Below are 17,714 nucleotides of genomic sequence, written 5' to 3' on the forward strand. Positions count from 1 at the left end.
TCGGTTGGGGTTCGCTACAGAAGTAGAAACAAAAAGTTTAGTGAACAAAAAGTCAACACTTTCTGAGCTAATCGGCTAAGCAATCTCTAACCAACCAGAAGCAGATTGTTGACACAAGTCAAATGCTAATTCACATGGACATCATGTAGACTTCCTAAATGATTGGTGGTGGGCACCAATGGTTAAATTATCATGTCACGTACAATTTTGAGCATGTAAGTTGTTATAAATGCTTAAAAGCTGGTTGTTTGACTGATATCTTTCAAATTAAACTCGAGACAATGAGGTAGAGAAGGAAATAAGAACAAGAAGATTACAATGAAACAAGTTCTTGTTGCCATCAATCTCTGTGATATTCTGCTGAAAATTTTGCTCTTGATTTGCTTATTCATGGCGTTCCCCTTCCTTTCATTACCCTGTTGTTGAACATAGTATATCAAATAAATCTCAAACGTCGCAATCGCAATTGCTTAACCTAAACAGCGAGAATATTAGGTTCATTCTGTTTTTCAGACGACCATCAACCAAGTGTTATTGTGAGGCTTTTGTTTAGTATTACTTGTGCTCAATAATGTCACCTTCTCCTTTGGCTCTATGTTTCTTGTCTTTGCATCTGTCATGAAGACTCCAAAATTTCAAGCCCGAGAAGTACCCTCATTCTTTGTTTAATCTGTACAGCAAGTGCTTGGAGTCTCTTTTTCTTAAACAAGAAATCTAGATTAGAGGAGGAGGATTTGTTAAGTCAACTATGTTGGATTCACAAGAATTTCTCTGTTTTCTTAATTTGTCTGTTCCTATCGGGTAGAATTTTTATGGAATTTTGCTTTTTCGGTTCTCTCTTTTTGTTGGTTCAAGGCAAAAGAGGATTTTGATATCTGCTGAGCAAGCATGCTGGTGCTTCTGACTTGTAAGCACGCATGAATGTAACCGCACTTGAAGAGTGATTGGAAGTATTAAGAAAAAAAACAGAGAGAGAGAGAGAGAGAGAGAGAGAGAGTGGAAAAGAAGGTGAATGTATCTGTAAGCATTTTGGCTGACATTCTCTTCATTGAAAAGCACAAAAAGTGCAACTTTAAGCATTTGGATAACAAATGGTCCTGGTGAATTTGAGTACTTTTCTGTTTCCTTGTCTGGAGATATTGGTGGGACAAAAAAGCCTGTGGGGAGTTTCAATCCATATTGGTTGCCCCTGCCTAAATCCTGAGAAACTAAGTAAAGTTGATGGATAGAGAGATATAGAGAGCTATACTGAAAAAAATAAGGAAAACAATTCATCCCTGTCAAAGAATATCCAATCTTGATGTGAACTTGTTTGTCCTCATCTGTTTGGCTCTTTGTTGAGGCAATATCCTCTCCTCTCTGATCTTGGTATAAATATATAATGCAAATGGCCAAAACTGGATTTTTTTTTTCCCCTTTTTCTCAATGTTAAAAGGCAAGGATTCGCATGATCTTTGGGTCTGAACATAATTGAAGGGTCATCTTTCTGTGGTGAACCTGCTTCAAGTGTGGTTGTTCTGGTCGTCTGTTCTTTTCCTGTATTTAATTGGGTATTAGGTTGTTTAGGTCGTAAGAGAATATTTGATGTCTGAATTCACAAATCACAAGATTCAAAACCGAATAAGACCAGGGGGGAATAGTGTGCCAAAAAAGTGGGAATGTGAAGCACTAAAACAAAGGAGAAATACTTTACCAAAAAAAAAGGATAAATAATGGTTGACCGTGATTAGAGTAAGCTTTGTACAGTTTCAATTTCTTTCACATTAGTGTATTCAAGTAACTTGCTTGACCAAGAAACTCCTAGTGGTAAGAATATGAAATGTCTGAATGATAATAGTCTCATATGCCCTTGCAGAGAATGACACAATTTCCACTGAGCTAATGGGTTTGTACCTGTTTAATGAGGAAAATAATTGAAAGTCAGCTGATCAGATCTCTCAATTCTGTACACAGAAAAGAAGAAAGATGTGTGATGTCCTTTCTGAGCTGTTGGATGCAAAATTTAAGTTATTCACGGCGTTAAAAAAATTGGAATTTGTCATCTCTGCATACTCTTTTGGGCCACTGTTGATGCAAGATCTGTTCATCTTTTCGTTATCATCCGATGTTTCATACTGATCACGGATCGAATCTTGAGTTGACACAGACTTCATTATCAAGCATAGGCCTAGGGGAAGGGTCCACTTCTTGGACTGTCTAGTAGGCACAAGTGGGTCAGTCTCTCCCAACTCTCTTGACATTTTGGCAATGCTCGTCACACTATCTTATCCCCCACATACTTTCTCATCTCAGAAGCTGAACAGCATGCTAAGATTTTCCATCATTGCCTTGAGAAAAGAAGTTAGGAAAAAGGAACTCACACACCCTTTTAGCCAAAAATGAAGAGTAAAAAAGCAAACCGCCTTTCTCAATGATTTGAGTGGCCTAAAGCTTAATTAATTTCCATTAACAGCTCAATAAACAACTCTAAGTAATAGAGCTATATAAACTCCAAGACACATTACCTAAGCCCTTTAAACTTTTTCCATCTCTCTTCCAACTTTCCCTCCTCAAATTCTCTCCTTGTGTCACTCCTTGTTCTGTTGTTCCTGTCTCTTGAGCTTCAACTGCTTTAGCTGGTTCTTGCCTGCTAAAATTCTAAACTCTGCATGGAATCGAATTTCTCGAGTGTAGATTCGGAATCTTGGGAATCAGCATACGACACTTTAAGTTAGAACTTCCATTGAACCAGCACGCATCATTCCAAAATGAGAAGCAGTCAAATGTTTCATTTCCTGCTGTTCTTCAGTATACTTGGTGCTGTTCTTGATGTTTCTCTAGGAGATGATCCGTCGGGACCCTACTGGCTTCTAAGAGTCAAGGCACAACTGAATGATCCTTCTGGAGTTCTAAACAATTGGTCTCCAGAAGCTCATGTATGTGGATGGTACGGGGTCACATGTTCATACAACAGATCAAAGGTGGTGGGATTGAACTTGATGAATTCTGGGCTGTCAGGTCCAATCTCACCCGAATATGGTTTTCTCACTTCACTAGAGATGCTTGATTTATCGTCAAATTCCTTCACCGGCTCGATTCCTCCCGAGCTTTCAAAGCTCCAAAATTTGAAGTCACTCCTCCTTTATTCCAACTCCCTCTCCGGCGAGATACCTGCGGAATTAGGCCTGCTGAAAAAGTTGCAAGTCCTAAGAATAGGAGATAACCTCTTAAGCGGCAAGATCATCCCGGATATCGGCAACTTGTCGGAGTTAAGAGTATTAGGCCTTGCCTATTGCCAATTCAATGGGAGTATTCCTCTTGAGATTGGAAATTTGAAGAACCTGATTTCTCTGGACTTGCAGAAGAGCTGTCTCAGCGGCCAGATTCCTCAAGAGATTAGCAGCTGCGAAGCGCTTGAAAACTTTGCAGCGTCCAACAACATGTTGGAAGGGGACATTACTTCTTGGGTGGGATCGCTGAAGAAACTCCAAGTTCTGAACTTGGCGAACAACAGCCTCACTGGACCAATTCCAACTGAAATAGGTGGTCTCTCTAATTTGAGGTACTTAAATTTGCTCGGAAACAAGCTGATTGGGGAGATCCCTGGAGAGCTCGTTGGGCTGGTTCAGCTCGAAATGCTTGACTTATCGGAAAATAACCTCTCCGGGTCTATTAGCCTTTCTAGTACCGAATTGAAGAGCTTAAAAGTTCTGTTCTTATCCGATAATATGTTGACGGGCGGACTGCCAAACAACTTCTGCTCGAGCAGCTCAAGCTTGAGACAGCTCATTCTCGCTCGTAATGAACTCTCCGGCAAATTCCCCATGGAGTTAATGAACTGTTCCTCGCTCCAACAGCTAGATTTGTCAGATAACAACTTTGAGGGGTCCCTGCCATCGAGCCTCAACAGGCTACAGAAGCTCACCGATCTCCTTCTCAACAACAATAGCTTCACCGGAGTCCTACCTCCTGAGATCGGGAACATTAGCACCCTGGAAAATCTTTATCTCTTTGATAACATGATCACAGGTAGCTTACCAGAGCAACTCGGCAAGCTAGACAAGTTGAGCACCCTCTACCTGTATGACAACCGGATGACGGGAAGCATTCCTAGAGAGCTGACTGACTGCTCAAGCTTGACTGAAATCGATTTTTTTGGGAACCACTTTAGTGGGTCTATTCCCTCTACGATCGGGAAGCTAAAGAATCTGGTGGTGCTTCACCTGAGGCAGAATGAATTTTCAGGTCCGATCCCACCGAGTTTGGGATACTGTACGAAGCTTCAGCTTCTGGCCTTGGCCGATAATAAGCTCTCCGGAACTATACCACCCACTTTCCAGTTTCTCTCGGAACTCAGCACGATCACACTGTACAATAACTCCTTGGAGGGTCCACTGCCTGAATCTTTCTCCCTTCTGAAGAGCTTGAGGAAAATCAACTTTTCTCATAATCGACTCGAAGGGACGATAACTGCCCTCTGCAGATTAAATCTGTTGACCGCGCTCGATCTTACAAACAACAGCTTCTCAGGCCCCATCCCTTCCACACTGGGAATGTCATTGAATTTAACCCGTATCCGCCTTGCCCACAATCATCTCACTGGCAACATTCCTTCTCAGCTCGGCCAGCTCACCGAGCTCAGATTTCTGGACCTTTCTTTCAATAATTTGGATGGAAATGTGCCATCTCAGCTATCGAATTGTGGAAAACTTGAACACCTCCTACTTAGCAACAACAATTTCACAGGCACCGCACCCTCCTGGCTCGGGGGACTAGAAGAACTCGGGGAACTAGATCTCTCATCCAATGCATTACTAGGATCAATACCGGGCGAGTTGGGAAATTGTTCAAAGCTCCTCAAGCTTTCCCTCCGTAGCAACAATCTCTCAGGAGTGATTCCACCGGAGATTGGAAGTCTAATCGCTCTAAACGTCCTCGATTTGCAAAAGAACAATCTTACGGGCACGATTCCTTCCACAATTCAGCAATGCACAAAGCTTTTTGAACTTAGACTCTCAGAGAACTTCCTTACAGGTCCAATACCGTCCGAACTGGGACAGCTAACCGAATTGCAGGTGATCCTGGATCTGAGCAGGAACTCATTCTCGGGCGAGATCCCTTCTTCGCTCGGGAATATGGTGAAGCTAGAGAGGTTGAACTTGTCTTCCAATCAGCTTCAAGGAGAAGTTCCACCTTCCCTAGGAAAACTGACAAGCCTTCACATGCTGAACCTGTCAAACAATCATCTCCAGGGCCGACTTCCTCCAACTTTTTCAGGATTCCCACTCAGCTCTTTCATAGGAAACAAGGAGCTTTGCGGCCCACCATTAGCATTGTGCTCCTCAAAAGCAATGGAGAAGTCACTGTCCAAAGGTGAGGTCGCGGGGATCGTGGCAGCCATCGTCTTTACCTCAGCAGTGATATGCTTGGCAATGCTTTACATCATGATGAGAATCTGGTGCAACTGGCGGAGAGTCCTAATATCGAGCTCCGAGGGAAACATAGCCGAGCTCAAGAGAGAAGATATGTGGATCCATGGGAATGAAAAGAGAAGAAACAACGGCAACTACTGGAAGATGAACTCCTGGTTGGCGCCTTCGCACAATAAGCACCCCTCGAGCACGTGCATTTTCCAGCTCAAAATGGATACAGAAACTCCAGACAGAACATCGGTATGAGGAGATATCGACTGTTTTTGTGTCCTTCCATGTTTTGATTGAGTTTTCAGTTGATTTCCACAGTATTCCTTCGTTCTTTCTCCAACTGTTTCTTAGTCCTTTTCTTTTTGCAAAACGAATAAGTTAAGATCGTTTCGCAAGCTTAGACAGCAGTGCTGAGAGTTTCGGTTCCTCGCTGTCTTTGTGTATCACTATTGTGCAAAGATTATGTCTACTCAACGTGTATAAACTCACTGATACTGCTAGTTCTCGTGTTTCCTTTTGGTGCACGTATTTAAATTCACTGGCCATAGTTTTAACCTTAAGCCGTGCAGGTCAGAAAACTGACCTTGCACATCTAGAGCCATGACTTTCCTATGATAACCCTTCTCTTTCAAATATGAGGAAAATGACAAAAAATAGTTCATGAATTTGGGCCTAATGTGTAATGTGGTCCATGAACTTTTAGTTTGTTTAATGTGATTCCTGAATTTTAGCTCAATGTGCAATGCGATCCATAAACTTTTAATGTGTTCAATGTAATCCCTAGATTTTTTATACATGTTCAATTTAGCCACCGGACCAATATTCAACGTTTTCCCCGATCTTAACTTAACGGAAGGGCTACACCGAACATTTTCAAATAGTCCAGGGACCGTATTGCACATATACCAAAAGTTTATTAACCACATTGAACAAATTAAAAGTTCAAATATGACATTGCACATTTGGAGTGAAGTTCGGGGATCATAATGAATAAATTTAAAGTTCATGGATCACATTGCATGTTGGGCAAAAGTTCAGAGGTTATTTGTGCCATTATTTCTCGAATATAACTAGACGATGGTAATTCACTCGGACGTGGTTCAATATGGCGGCTCAGTGACTGAAGAAGCGCGTTGGAAAATGGAGGCTCTTGCAGGAAACAATGCGAAAAGGAGAGTTGAGCATGCAGTTGTGCTGTTGTTATCAGGAATGACGGCTCATGTCACTTTCCTAATATTCCAACGTAGGAATGCGCTCTTGCCATTGTCAAACTCCACCACTAGGAATCACCAACTCGTGTCCGATTCAATGCATAGCTCTCTGAATCTTCAGCCGACTCGAGCGAAATAAGTCGAAGTTATCGAACAGGCAAGGATTTTCTCGATAGCACGGCGCACTAAGACGCGTGCTGTCCACAGAAGCAGAAAAGTCCTCGATGCATTTGGTACACAACCGCTATCTAGCAGCACTCATCGCCCGTGCTCTTCGTCGTCGACTTCATACTCATCCTAGGCTTCACAATTCTCTTCCTTTCGGAATAAATTTCAGACCCCATTCATTTTGACTTCTTTGAGTATTGTCATCATCCTGAAGATTATTCATGACTCCGTCTTTGTTAATAGAAAACAAGGCATCAACTTTGAAGTTTTGAATCTGTGATATTGGGGCACCTCATCGCGTGCCTGGAGAATCCAATAAGGGCCTGCTCTGCTCGAGTCGTTATCATTTCATCAAGGAGGGCTGCTTGTTTATATGGGCCGTCCCTGCAAGGCCCATGCCCCAGTTGAATCGCATAGGGATTTCCATTAATCACAACCGTGTTCGATGTTATTAGAGTTAGGCTCTGTTTGTTTCACGAAAAATAATTTATAAAAAAAAGTATTCCAGATTTTTCGGTATTCTATTAATAGAAAATAAACTCACCACTCCTTCACATCCCTTTTCTTTTTAATTATTTTTATTTTATTTTATTTTTCTTTTCTTTTCTTTTCTTTCTTTCTTTTTCTTTTCCCCTTCTTCCTCGAGCTCATCAGATCTTGGCTAACTCGAGGCCAGCGAGCTCAAGCTCACCTGGCTTTGTCGGGATCTGGCGAGCTGAAGCTCACCTGTGGCTGCCGTCTATCGATCACAGCTGAGGAAAAAGAAAAATGAAAAATAAAGAAAAGAAACAATAAAATTAAAAAAAAAAAATTAAAAATCGATTTTTCCTACAAAATTTAAAAATTTTGTTCACCTAATCGCTTGTTGTGCCACGTTGGACAGTTAGCGTCTGTATCAGCAATTTTCAACCAAATGACGACGCGAAAAATCAAATTACATTTTTCTTACTAAAGTACTGGAAATATTTTTCAATTCATTTTCAAGCGTCAACCAAACACTGAAAAATATTTTTCGAGAGCGTCACATTTTTTGCCAAATCTTCAATCACGTATGAACATCAAATAGGAAAGGAATCGTCAGGAGTGATCATGTCACAGTCCTGGAACAATCATCCAATTAGTAAAGGCAGCACTAGGACACACGGCCGACGCCCTCTGAATCAAGAAAAAGAAGGAGAGTATCTTCAATTGCATGGAAAACCAAGAGGCAGAAAGGTTCCCCAACTCATACAGTGATCCTACACAGGAAATCTTTGCAATTAACACCTGATATCACTAATTCGCGAAGAACGGTCCGTACAGACTCTCCATGATGCCGGCCTGCATGCTCTCGGCCTGCTTCCAATGCCGCTTCCTCTGGTTTATGAACCAGTTGTTGATCTGCTTCTGGTCCAGCCCCGTCGCCTCTGCTAACGCGAGCTTGTCCGCTTCCTGCATGTATTCAGGAACACCAAGCACATTAGTTCTCACCTCCCACATCAAATAACAGACGATTCCAGGATTAGTTTTAAGCATGTATGGAGTGCAAATGTTTACCGTGGGGTATGGCCAGTTGTAATGAATGCTCCACCAGTCGAGCAGCAACCGCCGGGCCTCCCGCGGCAGCTTCCCTTTCTTCTTCTTCTTGGAGAACTCGTGCTTTAGAGCCCCGATGAATCCACTGTACTTGTGCAGGAGTTTGCCCTTAAGTTCCAGGTCTTCCCTGGACCGATTGCCCTCCGAGGACACATCGATCTCGCCTCCGCTAAGATCTTCCTCAGATGACCCGGCGCAATCTTCTGTCACTAGTAACAGAAAAGGGAAAACGCCAGGCCCATCACGATTAATTTCTACTATTTGCTTGCTCATCACAAATCATAAGATACACAACAAGACTCAATGTCACATTGGATAAATAATCTTCAAGAGGTAATCCAGTGGAGTCACAAATTATAGGAACAGCACATCCAATAAAGATAAAACAAGGCGTAGCCATGCTGAGCATTTTCTCTTTTGCTTTTTTCGAAATTTCTGTTATTATTTTCAGGCAGGAAGGCAAGAGTAGGTCCTGCGCAAACAAGATTGTCCGAAAGAGTTGGACATGAGCTGAGTAAATGGGCTCAGAATGGATAGAGTCCCGTGCAGGTGATGGTACACAGAACAGAACCCAATGTGATTTATGATGCTCTGCAACCCGACCCACTTCTGTTCCTGCTCAAGGATGGAGGAGGTGGGTGATGTCGAATCCGACTCAGTGGGTCGGGTCGGGTTGAGTCTCCATCTCAAACCAGAGACTTGAAACCCAACGTACATAACTCCCCTCGTTCCCCCCGAACTGGTCAGATGGGAACCTGAGAAGTCTTCTCATTTAAAATATCCTTAAAACCCGGGAAACCCTGGAACTTGGCAGAAGAAGGGAAAGTCTGAAGATGAAGAAGAAGTTGTCGTTTCTTCGTGTGTTCTCTTGACAAAAAGGGAACAGACCGCAGCGTCAGACCCGGGAGACAAACCCCTTCCTCACTTTTTTCATCTGTCCTTTTCCCATATTTTCCTTTCCGTTGTCTCTCCCGTTTTCTCCTCCTTCACATGGAGAAAAAAGCTTCTGTACTTGCCCTACCTGTCCTGAGCCATCACCAATATCATACGAAAAAGAAAGAGCTGCAGAGAAATTGGCCACTGCGTGCTTTTTCATTTTCACCAAAAGTGATGACGTTTGCGTTTTCACAAATGAGATTTATGCAACCCGATCCCAAGTGATGAAAATGTTCACAGGACAACAAAGACCGGGACAATACTTGCGTCCAAAATCACAACATTGACTCATGCAGTCCTCCTTCTATAAATAATGAATCTCATCTATGGTCGGCGCTAGCTCTAAATAAAGAGTCGAGCAATGTTGGCCAAGATAGAATGTTACCATACACATTCGCTTCAACAACTGAGTCACAGCGATGTAAAGAAAAATGCTCCAAACAGAGAATATCTGAGTGCTGATGATCATTTATGTTATCACCAGCAGAAAAGGAACATCCTGCTGATACTGATTTGGAAAAGATTGATGAATCATGGCACTAATAATAAGACTATAGCCAATTGCATAACCATGTCCCAATATAGGTTTCTACGACGCGAGATTATGGAACACTAATTTGACCAGAAAGTTTGAGGAGCATCTGTCATGCAATGTCACGAAGAAACTCAAACAGATGGCCTGAAACATTGTTCTCATATACTAATAAAACTCGAGCGCCGCCAAGTACACTCTCACATGTGCACGGTATCCTTACTCAAACACCGACTATGCCATCAACATACCTTAAGCTCATAGTATGAAAATATATAAATGCAGAAACTGAGGACCACATCACCAGAATGACTTGAGGAAGCTTTATCACACAAAATATGCTAAAAATAGGCCGAGGCAATGGGTCACGCATAATCTTTCCTTAAGTGCACTAAAAGATTAGAAGATTAAAGCATTGAGCTGTGGGACAAAGTTCATCTGTCCTCAGTGGAAATTCATGGATTGTATCATTATTTTATTAAGCATGCAGCCTCAAAAGCAGGAGATGGATGGCAAATTGATTTAATCAAAGTAAGGAGTGAAGTTAGGCAAGGAAAGACAGGAACACTAGCCAACATTGTATTTTTTTAGAGTAGTGCTAGGTATTCTAAACTGGGTTTACAAAACTGGTATACCAAGTCCATTGGCAAAATTTTTACCGAGTGTTGAGTGAGGGCCGTTAACTTAAATGTCGTGTTCCGACTGTTCCTTCACGAAGACCAATCTCAGCATTCCGAGTATAATACCATATTTCGGAACTGTACTTTTTCTATTTTGATCCATTTTACAAATTCTCTAGACTTTGCCACAACTATGTTGAGAATGTGGCTAGCTTAATCATGAAGTCAAGAACTTGAAGAACTAGGATGTCCAGCTGGAACTAGTTAAGATCCAGCTTGTGGTCAAAGAGTTATTCTGTCCAAGTCCGTGCAAAAAAAAAAGAATCTAGTTCAATCTAGACTACTCTAGGTGGATGTATGATGCAAGCAAAGAGGAGTTGGAAGTAAAAAATACACAGTTTAGCTTCATTATGAAGAAATCTGGAAGAATCCTCTAAGGCGGTTGTCCTAAGTCGGTGGAAATGCCTGTAGAAAGGCCATAGCTCATTCATGTAAAAAGATGTGGCGAATTGAGAATAAACTCCATACACTTGGAATCCTCCACCAACACCAACATCATCTCCTCCAACTATGTAACACCATTTTGTTAATCTAGTGAAACAGTATTTTCTCTAAGGCGATGCCTATGAAGCCTATATCCCTTGAACTATCCTACCTTGGTCCTTGTCCATACTCTACCAAGTTCATACATATACACTTGCACATCACTAACCAAAAACTATCATCGATATCAAAACCATGCTTCTGCGCAACCTGAATTCCAACATTCACTTTGCCTGTTATGCAACATACAAGTGCTCGGTGTGACTTCGACAAGGAAAATATGAGGATTCTGTCTTTTGATGGTTGATATGATTGTCAATTGCCCATGAGCTCATGTTCTAATCCTTATATTCTCAACATCCTATGAGAATTCTTAATGAGTTATTTCACGTGCAAGAGAACAATTCTAGATCTTCAACATCTGACATGCAAGTACAAGTCCACCGTCAAAACAGTTTTTCAGGGAGGAAATAATATTTCTCTATCAATGGCCGGTTGAAAAGGTCATCCTCCTTAGGAACTTGTACTGATCCTCGATCAAAACAAAAAAGTTGAGAGCAAATAAAGAACTCTAAGGTCATTTAAAGCATGGATTGACCCACGAAAACTGCCATGACAGTGGCTGAGATGTAAAAAGAACAGAACACAACATGCAAAAGAAAAGAACAGCATTCACACACACACACACACTAGGCACTCAATAGATTATATCAAACAACATCAACATTGTCTTTATCTAAACCAATAAGGTGTCTGAGAAAAGAAATCTGTTCCAGAGTCCATGTAATGGAATTATATATACTGAGATGCACTTCATGTGTCCTTGCAGGGACTTGGAGTCTCAAAGTTGTTCCTATGATTAGATATAGAGTATGAAAGCCCTGGCCAAAACCAGCAGCTGCTTTCTTTTGACCACTTTTAGTCCAATTAATTCATTCGACGTTCCCATATTCCTTTTCAAAATCATGAAAACCATTATAGCAATTTTTTCTCATCTAAGACAGGCTTCCTTGTCCTTAAAATAAAATAAAAGAAAAGAGCCGAGAAAAATTACATTGGAGCGACGCGTCACTCAGACCAATTTTGGACGGCACATATTGACATCCGAGACTCTCTCGAGAGACGAAAACAAAAGGTACTCAGCAATTCACAAGCATTGCCAATCTTGATGATTTCAATCTGGACGCAACATAGTTAATGAATAGAGAATGTGGACGCGGCAAATGCAATACTTCATTTCATTTGTGACATTATTGCTTAACTTTTTTCGCGAAAACCCTCAAAGGAAGCGCTCTAATTTGACTGGTTGTTAGTTAACAAACATATGAAGTATGCACAGCAAGTTTTACTGTCCTTCGCTGGCTGTCAAAGCAATCTTCTTCAATGGCAAACAAGCTGAAGAGGCAGATTGAAAAGGAGGGTTCTATTCTCAAGTACAAAACTCACGTAAAACTAACTTTCAACTCTCAGAAGCAGAAGTCTGTATCAAAGCGTCATTCTCCTCCAGTCAATTCCTTCCATCCATATCACCGAGGCGTTATCATGAACTACGCTAACACATAGCAAATGTTTCCTTAAAGTCGACTCAAGTCTTTTAGCATTCTTAGCACAATATTGGTCTACTTAAGAGCGGCTCAAGGCAAGCCAATCAGTTATTTACGACTCTTGAGCTACTTAAGAACAACTAAGAGAGTCAAGACACCAGCAACCAAATACTTAGTTAACGTCAAAACTGAATTTGAATGGACATTCACCACAAACTAGAAAGGTAAGAAGGAAAAAAAAAAAAAAGGCCTTCTCCTTTCTAGGGTTTCGTTGGGAGGCTTTCTTTAGTCCATTTCTACAGCGACTAGAGATGTTTTCTTCTTCTCGGTGTGGTTTTTAATGAATATTACCCTATAAAAAGGGCGCGGCATCTTCTAAGGAACAGCGCGCAGAGAGAGAGAGAGAGAGAGAGAGAGAGAGAGACCGTGAAGATAGTTGGTTGATGAAGATGACCCGTGGCAAAGAGTGTTGAGCTGGTCACGCATGGTGTTCAAGAACGAGGTTGCCTCCTCGAACGGCCTTGACAGATCCGATTTGTACTTCACCAACATCCCGTAGTAAGTTTCCTACGTAATTAAGAACAATGAGTGATGCCATTCGGTTTTGAGCTGCCCATAACAAATATTGACTTGGAGATTATCGAGTTTCGCCCTCGAGAAAATACAGGAAGAAGAAGAGGATCGAAAAGAAGGGAAAAAGACCAGAACAAAACCAAGCTGGTGCCGCAAAGTCAAAACGTCCATGTCCGAAAGCAAGGAAAGCTGAAAGAATTCGAGTAAAATTGACTAGGGCTTCGGTCAAAACAGGCAGAAACTTGATATAGAGAGAGAGAGAGAGAGAGACCATGAACTCATCAAGTTCGGGATCCGAACCGAGACAAGTGGTAACAGATCCTGCGACCATAGAAAAGTCGTCACTTTGTCGCCGGATTTCGTCCAGTAAACCGGCTACTTCCGGTGGAGCACCCACCTGCGGACGGCGCAAGGAGAAAAGAACCGGGAATTAATTCAATACGCGATAGCTATGTGCTTCGCGTAAGTGCCCCTTCGGAACTCTGATCTTAGTAAACAGCAAAAACCACTTGCTTGAAGTAGGCCAAGGAGTCTTATCGACCATACCTTGTGGCAATCAACGTACGCCTCGAGCAGTTTAGGGTAAAGAGGGTGCGCAGCGACTTTAGCTCGAAGCGTTCTCGAGACATCGTCGCCGACGTCATCTTCTTCCTCCTCTCCGTCGTCCGCAACAGCAACCATGCAAGACCCCGCATCCGATGCGGCCGACGAACCCGGCACCAAAAACTGGTGGTGGTCCGACCCGCACAGGTGGAAGGACGCCGAGCCTTGCGGATGAACAAAGCTACTAAAAGGAAGGTGACAACTATGATGATGATTGCGGTAACTTTCTCCCGGAGAAACCTGCAGGTCCTCCGGAACAGCAGCCTCCATGGAAACGTGCAGCCCGTACAGTTCCTCCATTGTGCACGCGTATACCAAGAGGGCAACAGCTCGCGGTGCTCCCGCGTCGGTAGTTTGTATATACGGAAGTACAGCGAGGACGAGGACGAGGTCGATGTCTGAAAGATAGAGATAGAGAGAGAGTGGGGGCTGAGCAAACAGTGGATTACAGTGTTCAATCATTCATGTTTGAGTGGGACTATGGACTACGGAGCGAGATTAGGGTTTCTGGTTTTGTGTGTGGAACAAGAAATCTGGAAGAAGCAGAGACAGAGACAGAGACAGATGATGCATTGAGAAGCGCAATTTTAGCGTACAAATAGGGAGAAAGCTCAAGAAAAGCAGGGTGCTTTCATTTCGTGGATGGAATCATCATGAGCTTCCCCTCTCCTCCTCCACGCGCCCTTTTACCGCGCGTCCCGCGCGCGAATTTTTTACCGTTCGCTAACCGCAACCGCATTTTGCAACGAGGTAGCTCGCTTTAAATTGATAAACGCTTTCCTGAAAATACCGGCAGGCACCGTATAATTTTAAAATTTACACATTATCATCACATATTTTATATGAAATGCTCATTCATCGAGAGATCGTCTAGTCCAGATTACACTATAGATTGCATTACGTCACTGTCTTAATTATAAAGATTAATAGCTAATTTCAAATAAATAAATAGATAATAAATAATTAAGAATTATTATGGAGTCCACTCTTTTCAAAAATGCATGGCCCACATAACATGATGCTGTCACTCTCACAATCACCTAAAAGCTTTTATATCAGCAAAGCCCTTAATTGAATTTCCCACGAATCTCTTCTTCTTCTTGCAATTTGATGCACTTCCGACCATGATCTGTCTAATCTTGTAGGCAAGCTGACTAGAAAAGATATTTCACGAAAAAAGCTGAACAACTGAATAGCAAATTAAAAAGAAAACAATAGGGGCGGAGTTTCACCGGCACCGACAACGTAAGGTTATCGATTCTCTACTAGCACGGAGGGTGGTAGCAGTCCTTCGTGACGATGATGGTGGGTCGACGATCTTTCTGGATTGTTGTGGGGAGAGGGTCGGCATTTCTGCATGCTAAGGAGGCCCTCTGTCCTTCCTTTATTTATTTTTCTTTTTCTTTTTTTTTTGCTACATGATGTCAAATTGAAACACCATGTTAGCATTCGGCTAAAAAACAGACCATATTTCGACCAAAGTGCATCAATGGCAAGTAACCAAAGGTTCAATGAATTGAGCAAATTTAGAATCAAAATCCGGTCCCGATAAGTTAGCAACTCCTTCTGTAAAATTCATTGTGCGGTAGTGGTACTTGCGAACATGCCATTGCAAATTTAGAACAAACACAATTCATATGAATTCGTAAAATTGAGCTTCTTCTTCTTTTGTTCTTTCCTTCTGCCGTTTCATCCCATGTAACCCCAATTTCTTCCTCGATGTGTTTTGGCTTGCCTAATGTGACCTGGCTAATACTATTTTTTTTTTCCTCGAGAAGCCCTCTTTCATATCCTTCAAGGAGGAATTATGTATACTCCTACAGGAGTTTGAAAGATTTTTTGGATATCATGGCGTCAATTTGATTTTCACTTGACAAGTCAAATCAAGTTCTCGTTGACTGTTCTTGATCATTTGGTTATAGCCTTATTAAGCTATAATATCAATTCACTCATACAATATGATCCAACTGTAGTCGATTATAAAATTGTAAATATTGTAATGTCGTAGATTAATTTCTTTCTTTTTTTTGGTCGGAGTCATAGATTAATTTCAAACACCTAGAAAATCATGTATTTAGTGCTTACATTAAAAAAAAACTTATTCAAATATCTAAACAACTCAATTCGTTTGTTTCTCTAAATGCGGGGAGGGGACACCTGGCAAGCCCGAGTCTCGTGAAATACCCGGTAAGTCCCATTAATCGATCACGCTCAAGTTTTGGCTATGTAAATAACCCTAACATGGAGCAATTAACATACAATTAGTGAGATTTGAATCATGTCAATTCCGGATTGAAATCTTTAGAATCGCGTTAAACCATCCCTAGGTTTTTATATTTAAAGGTAGTAATCTCAAGGTTAATACTAAGAAAAATCTCAAACTGGTGCACATGTGACAAATTTTCCCTAAACTAATTTTTTAATCAAAAAATCGAAACTGTCACACTTATGATAAATTTATCTTAAACTAATTATTTGACCGCCAAAAATCTCAAACTAGTATACCCGTAATAAATTTACCACCCGTTAATTTCCGTTAAATTATGTTAAAATAAAGAAAAATCAAGAACTAATAGACCTGTGACAGATGAAAAATAAAAATCTCAAACCGGTACACCCGTCAATTGTCACATATTATTTAACTAAGCAATTTGCCGGTGAAATTTAACGAAAACTAATAAAAAGTAAATTTATCACGAGTGTATTAGTTTACGGCTGCCAGCGGTAAAAAAATAATTCATTGTAAACGTTATTAATTTAGAATTTTTTGTGATATTAATCCTAATTTCGATAGATAACCTTCTAAAGATATATATTCAGGGGAGGAACAGTTATTGACGCACACTCTCCAAGAAATGGATGAGTCCTCGATGGGTTATTCTTGATTTTGCCCTTTTCCGGCTACATGGGGCCAATAGAATGTAGAAGTAGAACCACTGAGCAACCTGGGCAGCTGCAGCTGAAATGTAACTCAAAGCGACATGAACAGACATGCCGTCCTGATCAAAACGATCACTTTCTTCTTCGTGACGGGAAAAAACATTCTCGGATTCTGGGAACCCCACAAGCACGACACCCATTCATTGCTTTATCTAAATTGATATCTGACGCAGTTATTCTCTTCCTCCACTTCGATATCTGGGAAGACAAACCTTTATTTTTGGTCATTATTCGTGCATTATCGTACTAGTGGAGACGACCTTTCCTCCGGAGAAAATGATGTTTATGCCGGGATTCAACTCTCCACGGCGGCTTCGTAACCCCAGAAAGTGGTCCATTCCTTCCTTTTGATTATATAGTGAAACAAGGGTTTCACGAGTAAAACGAGTCATTAATCTAAGTGCTCTGGCAGACACAAGTTTGTGGTAGTATCATTACAAGTTGACCATCCTACGTCACATGCATGCAGAATTTTAATCTCGCGAGAAAATTCCAAATAAAAATATGAAGAGTCATCATTTTTTCAAATAAGAGATTGAACTGAACTTTTTCTCAAATTGTTAGGAGCGCGCAATGTAAGTCCGATACCTTCACCCGAGGAGATCGCCAAGAGAGAGTTGAAGTCCGAGCCCGTCAATATATCCAGTTGGACCTATCTTTAATCAAAAGCTTAAGCCAATGAGTTATATGCCAACCGGGATATATTAATCGCTTCACACCACATTAATTCTCTAATGTGGGATTTTTCTAATACAACTCACATGTGCATTCTAACAATCTCCCCGTCACGTGTGAGTTCCAATGTTAGGTTTGCTTCCCCTTAATCCAAGTATCCTTCTGCACCAACATATCTCAACTTGAATCTCCATCAATGCCCATCGGGCCCGCATTGCTACACCACAACGCCACACCGGTCGAGAAACCGCGTTGGTCACTAGATTCCTTCCTTGAGATATTCACCAAACACCGAAGCAGATTAGAGGCCCACCAATCAACTATCAGCTCTAATACCATTTTGGGTGTTCTCGATGGGACTTCTCTAATACAATTCACACGTACATTCTAAC

At 41.5% G+C, this 17,714-nt stretch overlaps 2 protein-coding genes across 4 annotated transcripts; one reads left to right on the forward strand and one right to left on the reverse strand.

Annotated features, from left to right (window-relative positions):
* The first annotated feature begins 2,503 nt into the window (after window positions 1-2,503).
* LOC115734978 (LRR receptor-like serine/threonine-protein kinase GSO1) lies at window positions 2,504-5,915 on the forward strand. The gene has a single exon (XM_030666017.2). The coding sequence runs from the start codon at window positions 2,748-2,750 to the stop codon at window positions 5,655-5,657; it is 2,910 nt and encodes a 969-aa protein (XP_030521877.1). The 5' UTR covers window positions 2,504-2,747; the 3' UTR covers window positions 5,658-5,915.
* A 2,030-nt stretch (window positions 5,916-7,945) lies between these two features.
* On the reverse strand, window positions 7,946-14,075 carry LOC115734819 (homeobox protein knotted-1-like 6). Of its 3 annotated transcripts, none has more exons than XM_030665767.2 (5): window positions 13,651-14,075; window positions 13,376-13,501; window positions 12,957-13,098; window positions 8,318-8,559; window positions 7,946-8,212 (listed from the first exon to the last, which is right to left on the reverse strand). In XM_030665767.2, the coding sequence occupies exons 1-5, from the start codon at window positions 14,005-14,007 to the stop codon at window positions 8,057-8,059; spliced, it is 1,023 nt and encodes a 340-aa protein (XP_030521627.2). In that variant the 5' UTR covers window positions 14,008-14,075; the 3' UTR covers window positions 7,946-8,056. The 3 variants fall into 3 exon arrangements, with proteins under 3 accessions (XP_030521627.2, XP_030521626.2, XP_048138495.1); XM_030665766.2 differs by having other exon boundaries at window positions 8,318-8,565; XM_048282538.1 differs by lacking the exon at window positions 13,376-13,501 and having other exon boundaries at window positions 8,318-8,565.
* Window positions 14,076-17,714: the final 3,639 nt, after the last annotated feature.

The sequence above is a fragment of the Rhodamnia argentea genome, chromosome 7 (assembly GCF_020921035.1).
Source record: "Rhodamnia argentea isolate NSW1041297 chromosome 7, ASM2092103v1, whole genome shotgun sequence".
Taxonomy (NCBI): Eukaryota; Viridiplantae; Streptophyta; class Magnoliopsida; order Myrtales; family Myrtaceae; genus Rhodamnia; species Rhodamnia argentea.

What these genes read in the sequence shown, in the direction of transcription:
- LOC115734978 (XM_030666017.2), top strand. Translation starts at nt 2,748, where the DNA reads ATGAGAAGCAGTCAAATGTTTCATTTCCTGCTGTTCTTCAGTATACTT.
- LOC115734819 (XM_030665766.2), bottom strand. Translation starts at nt 14,007, where the DNA reads ATGGAGGAACTGTACGGGCTGCACGTTTCCATGGAGGCTGCTGTTCCG. An exon ending in CGTACGTTGATTGCCACAAG is followed by an intron (nt 13,502 to 13,650) that starts GTATGGTCGATA and finishes CGCCGTCCGCAG; the next exon opens with GTGGGTGCTCCACCGGAAGT. An exon ending in CCGAACTTGATGAGTTCATG is followed by an intron (nt 13,099 to 13,375) that starts GTCTCTCTCTCT and finishes TTAATTACGTAG; the next exon opens with GAAACTTACTACGGGATGTT.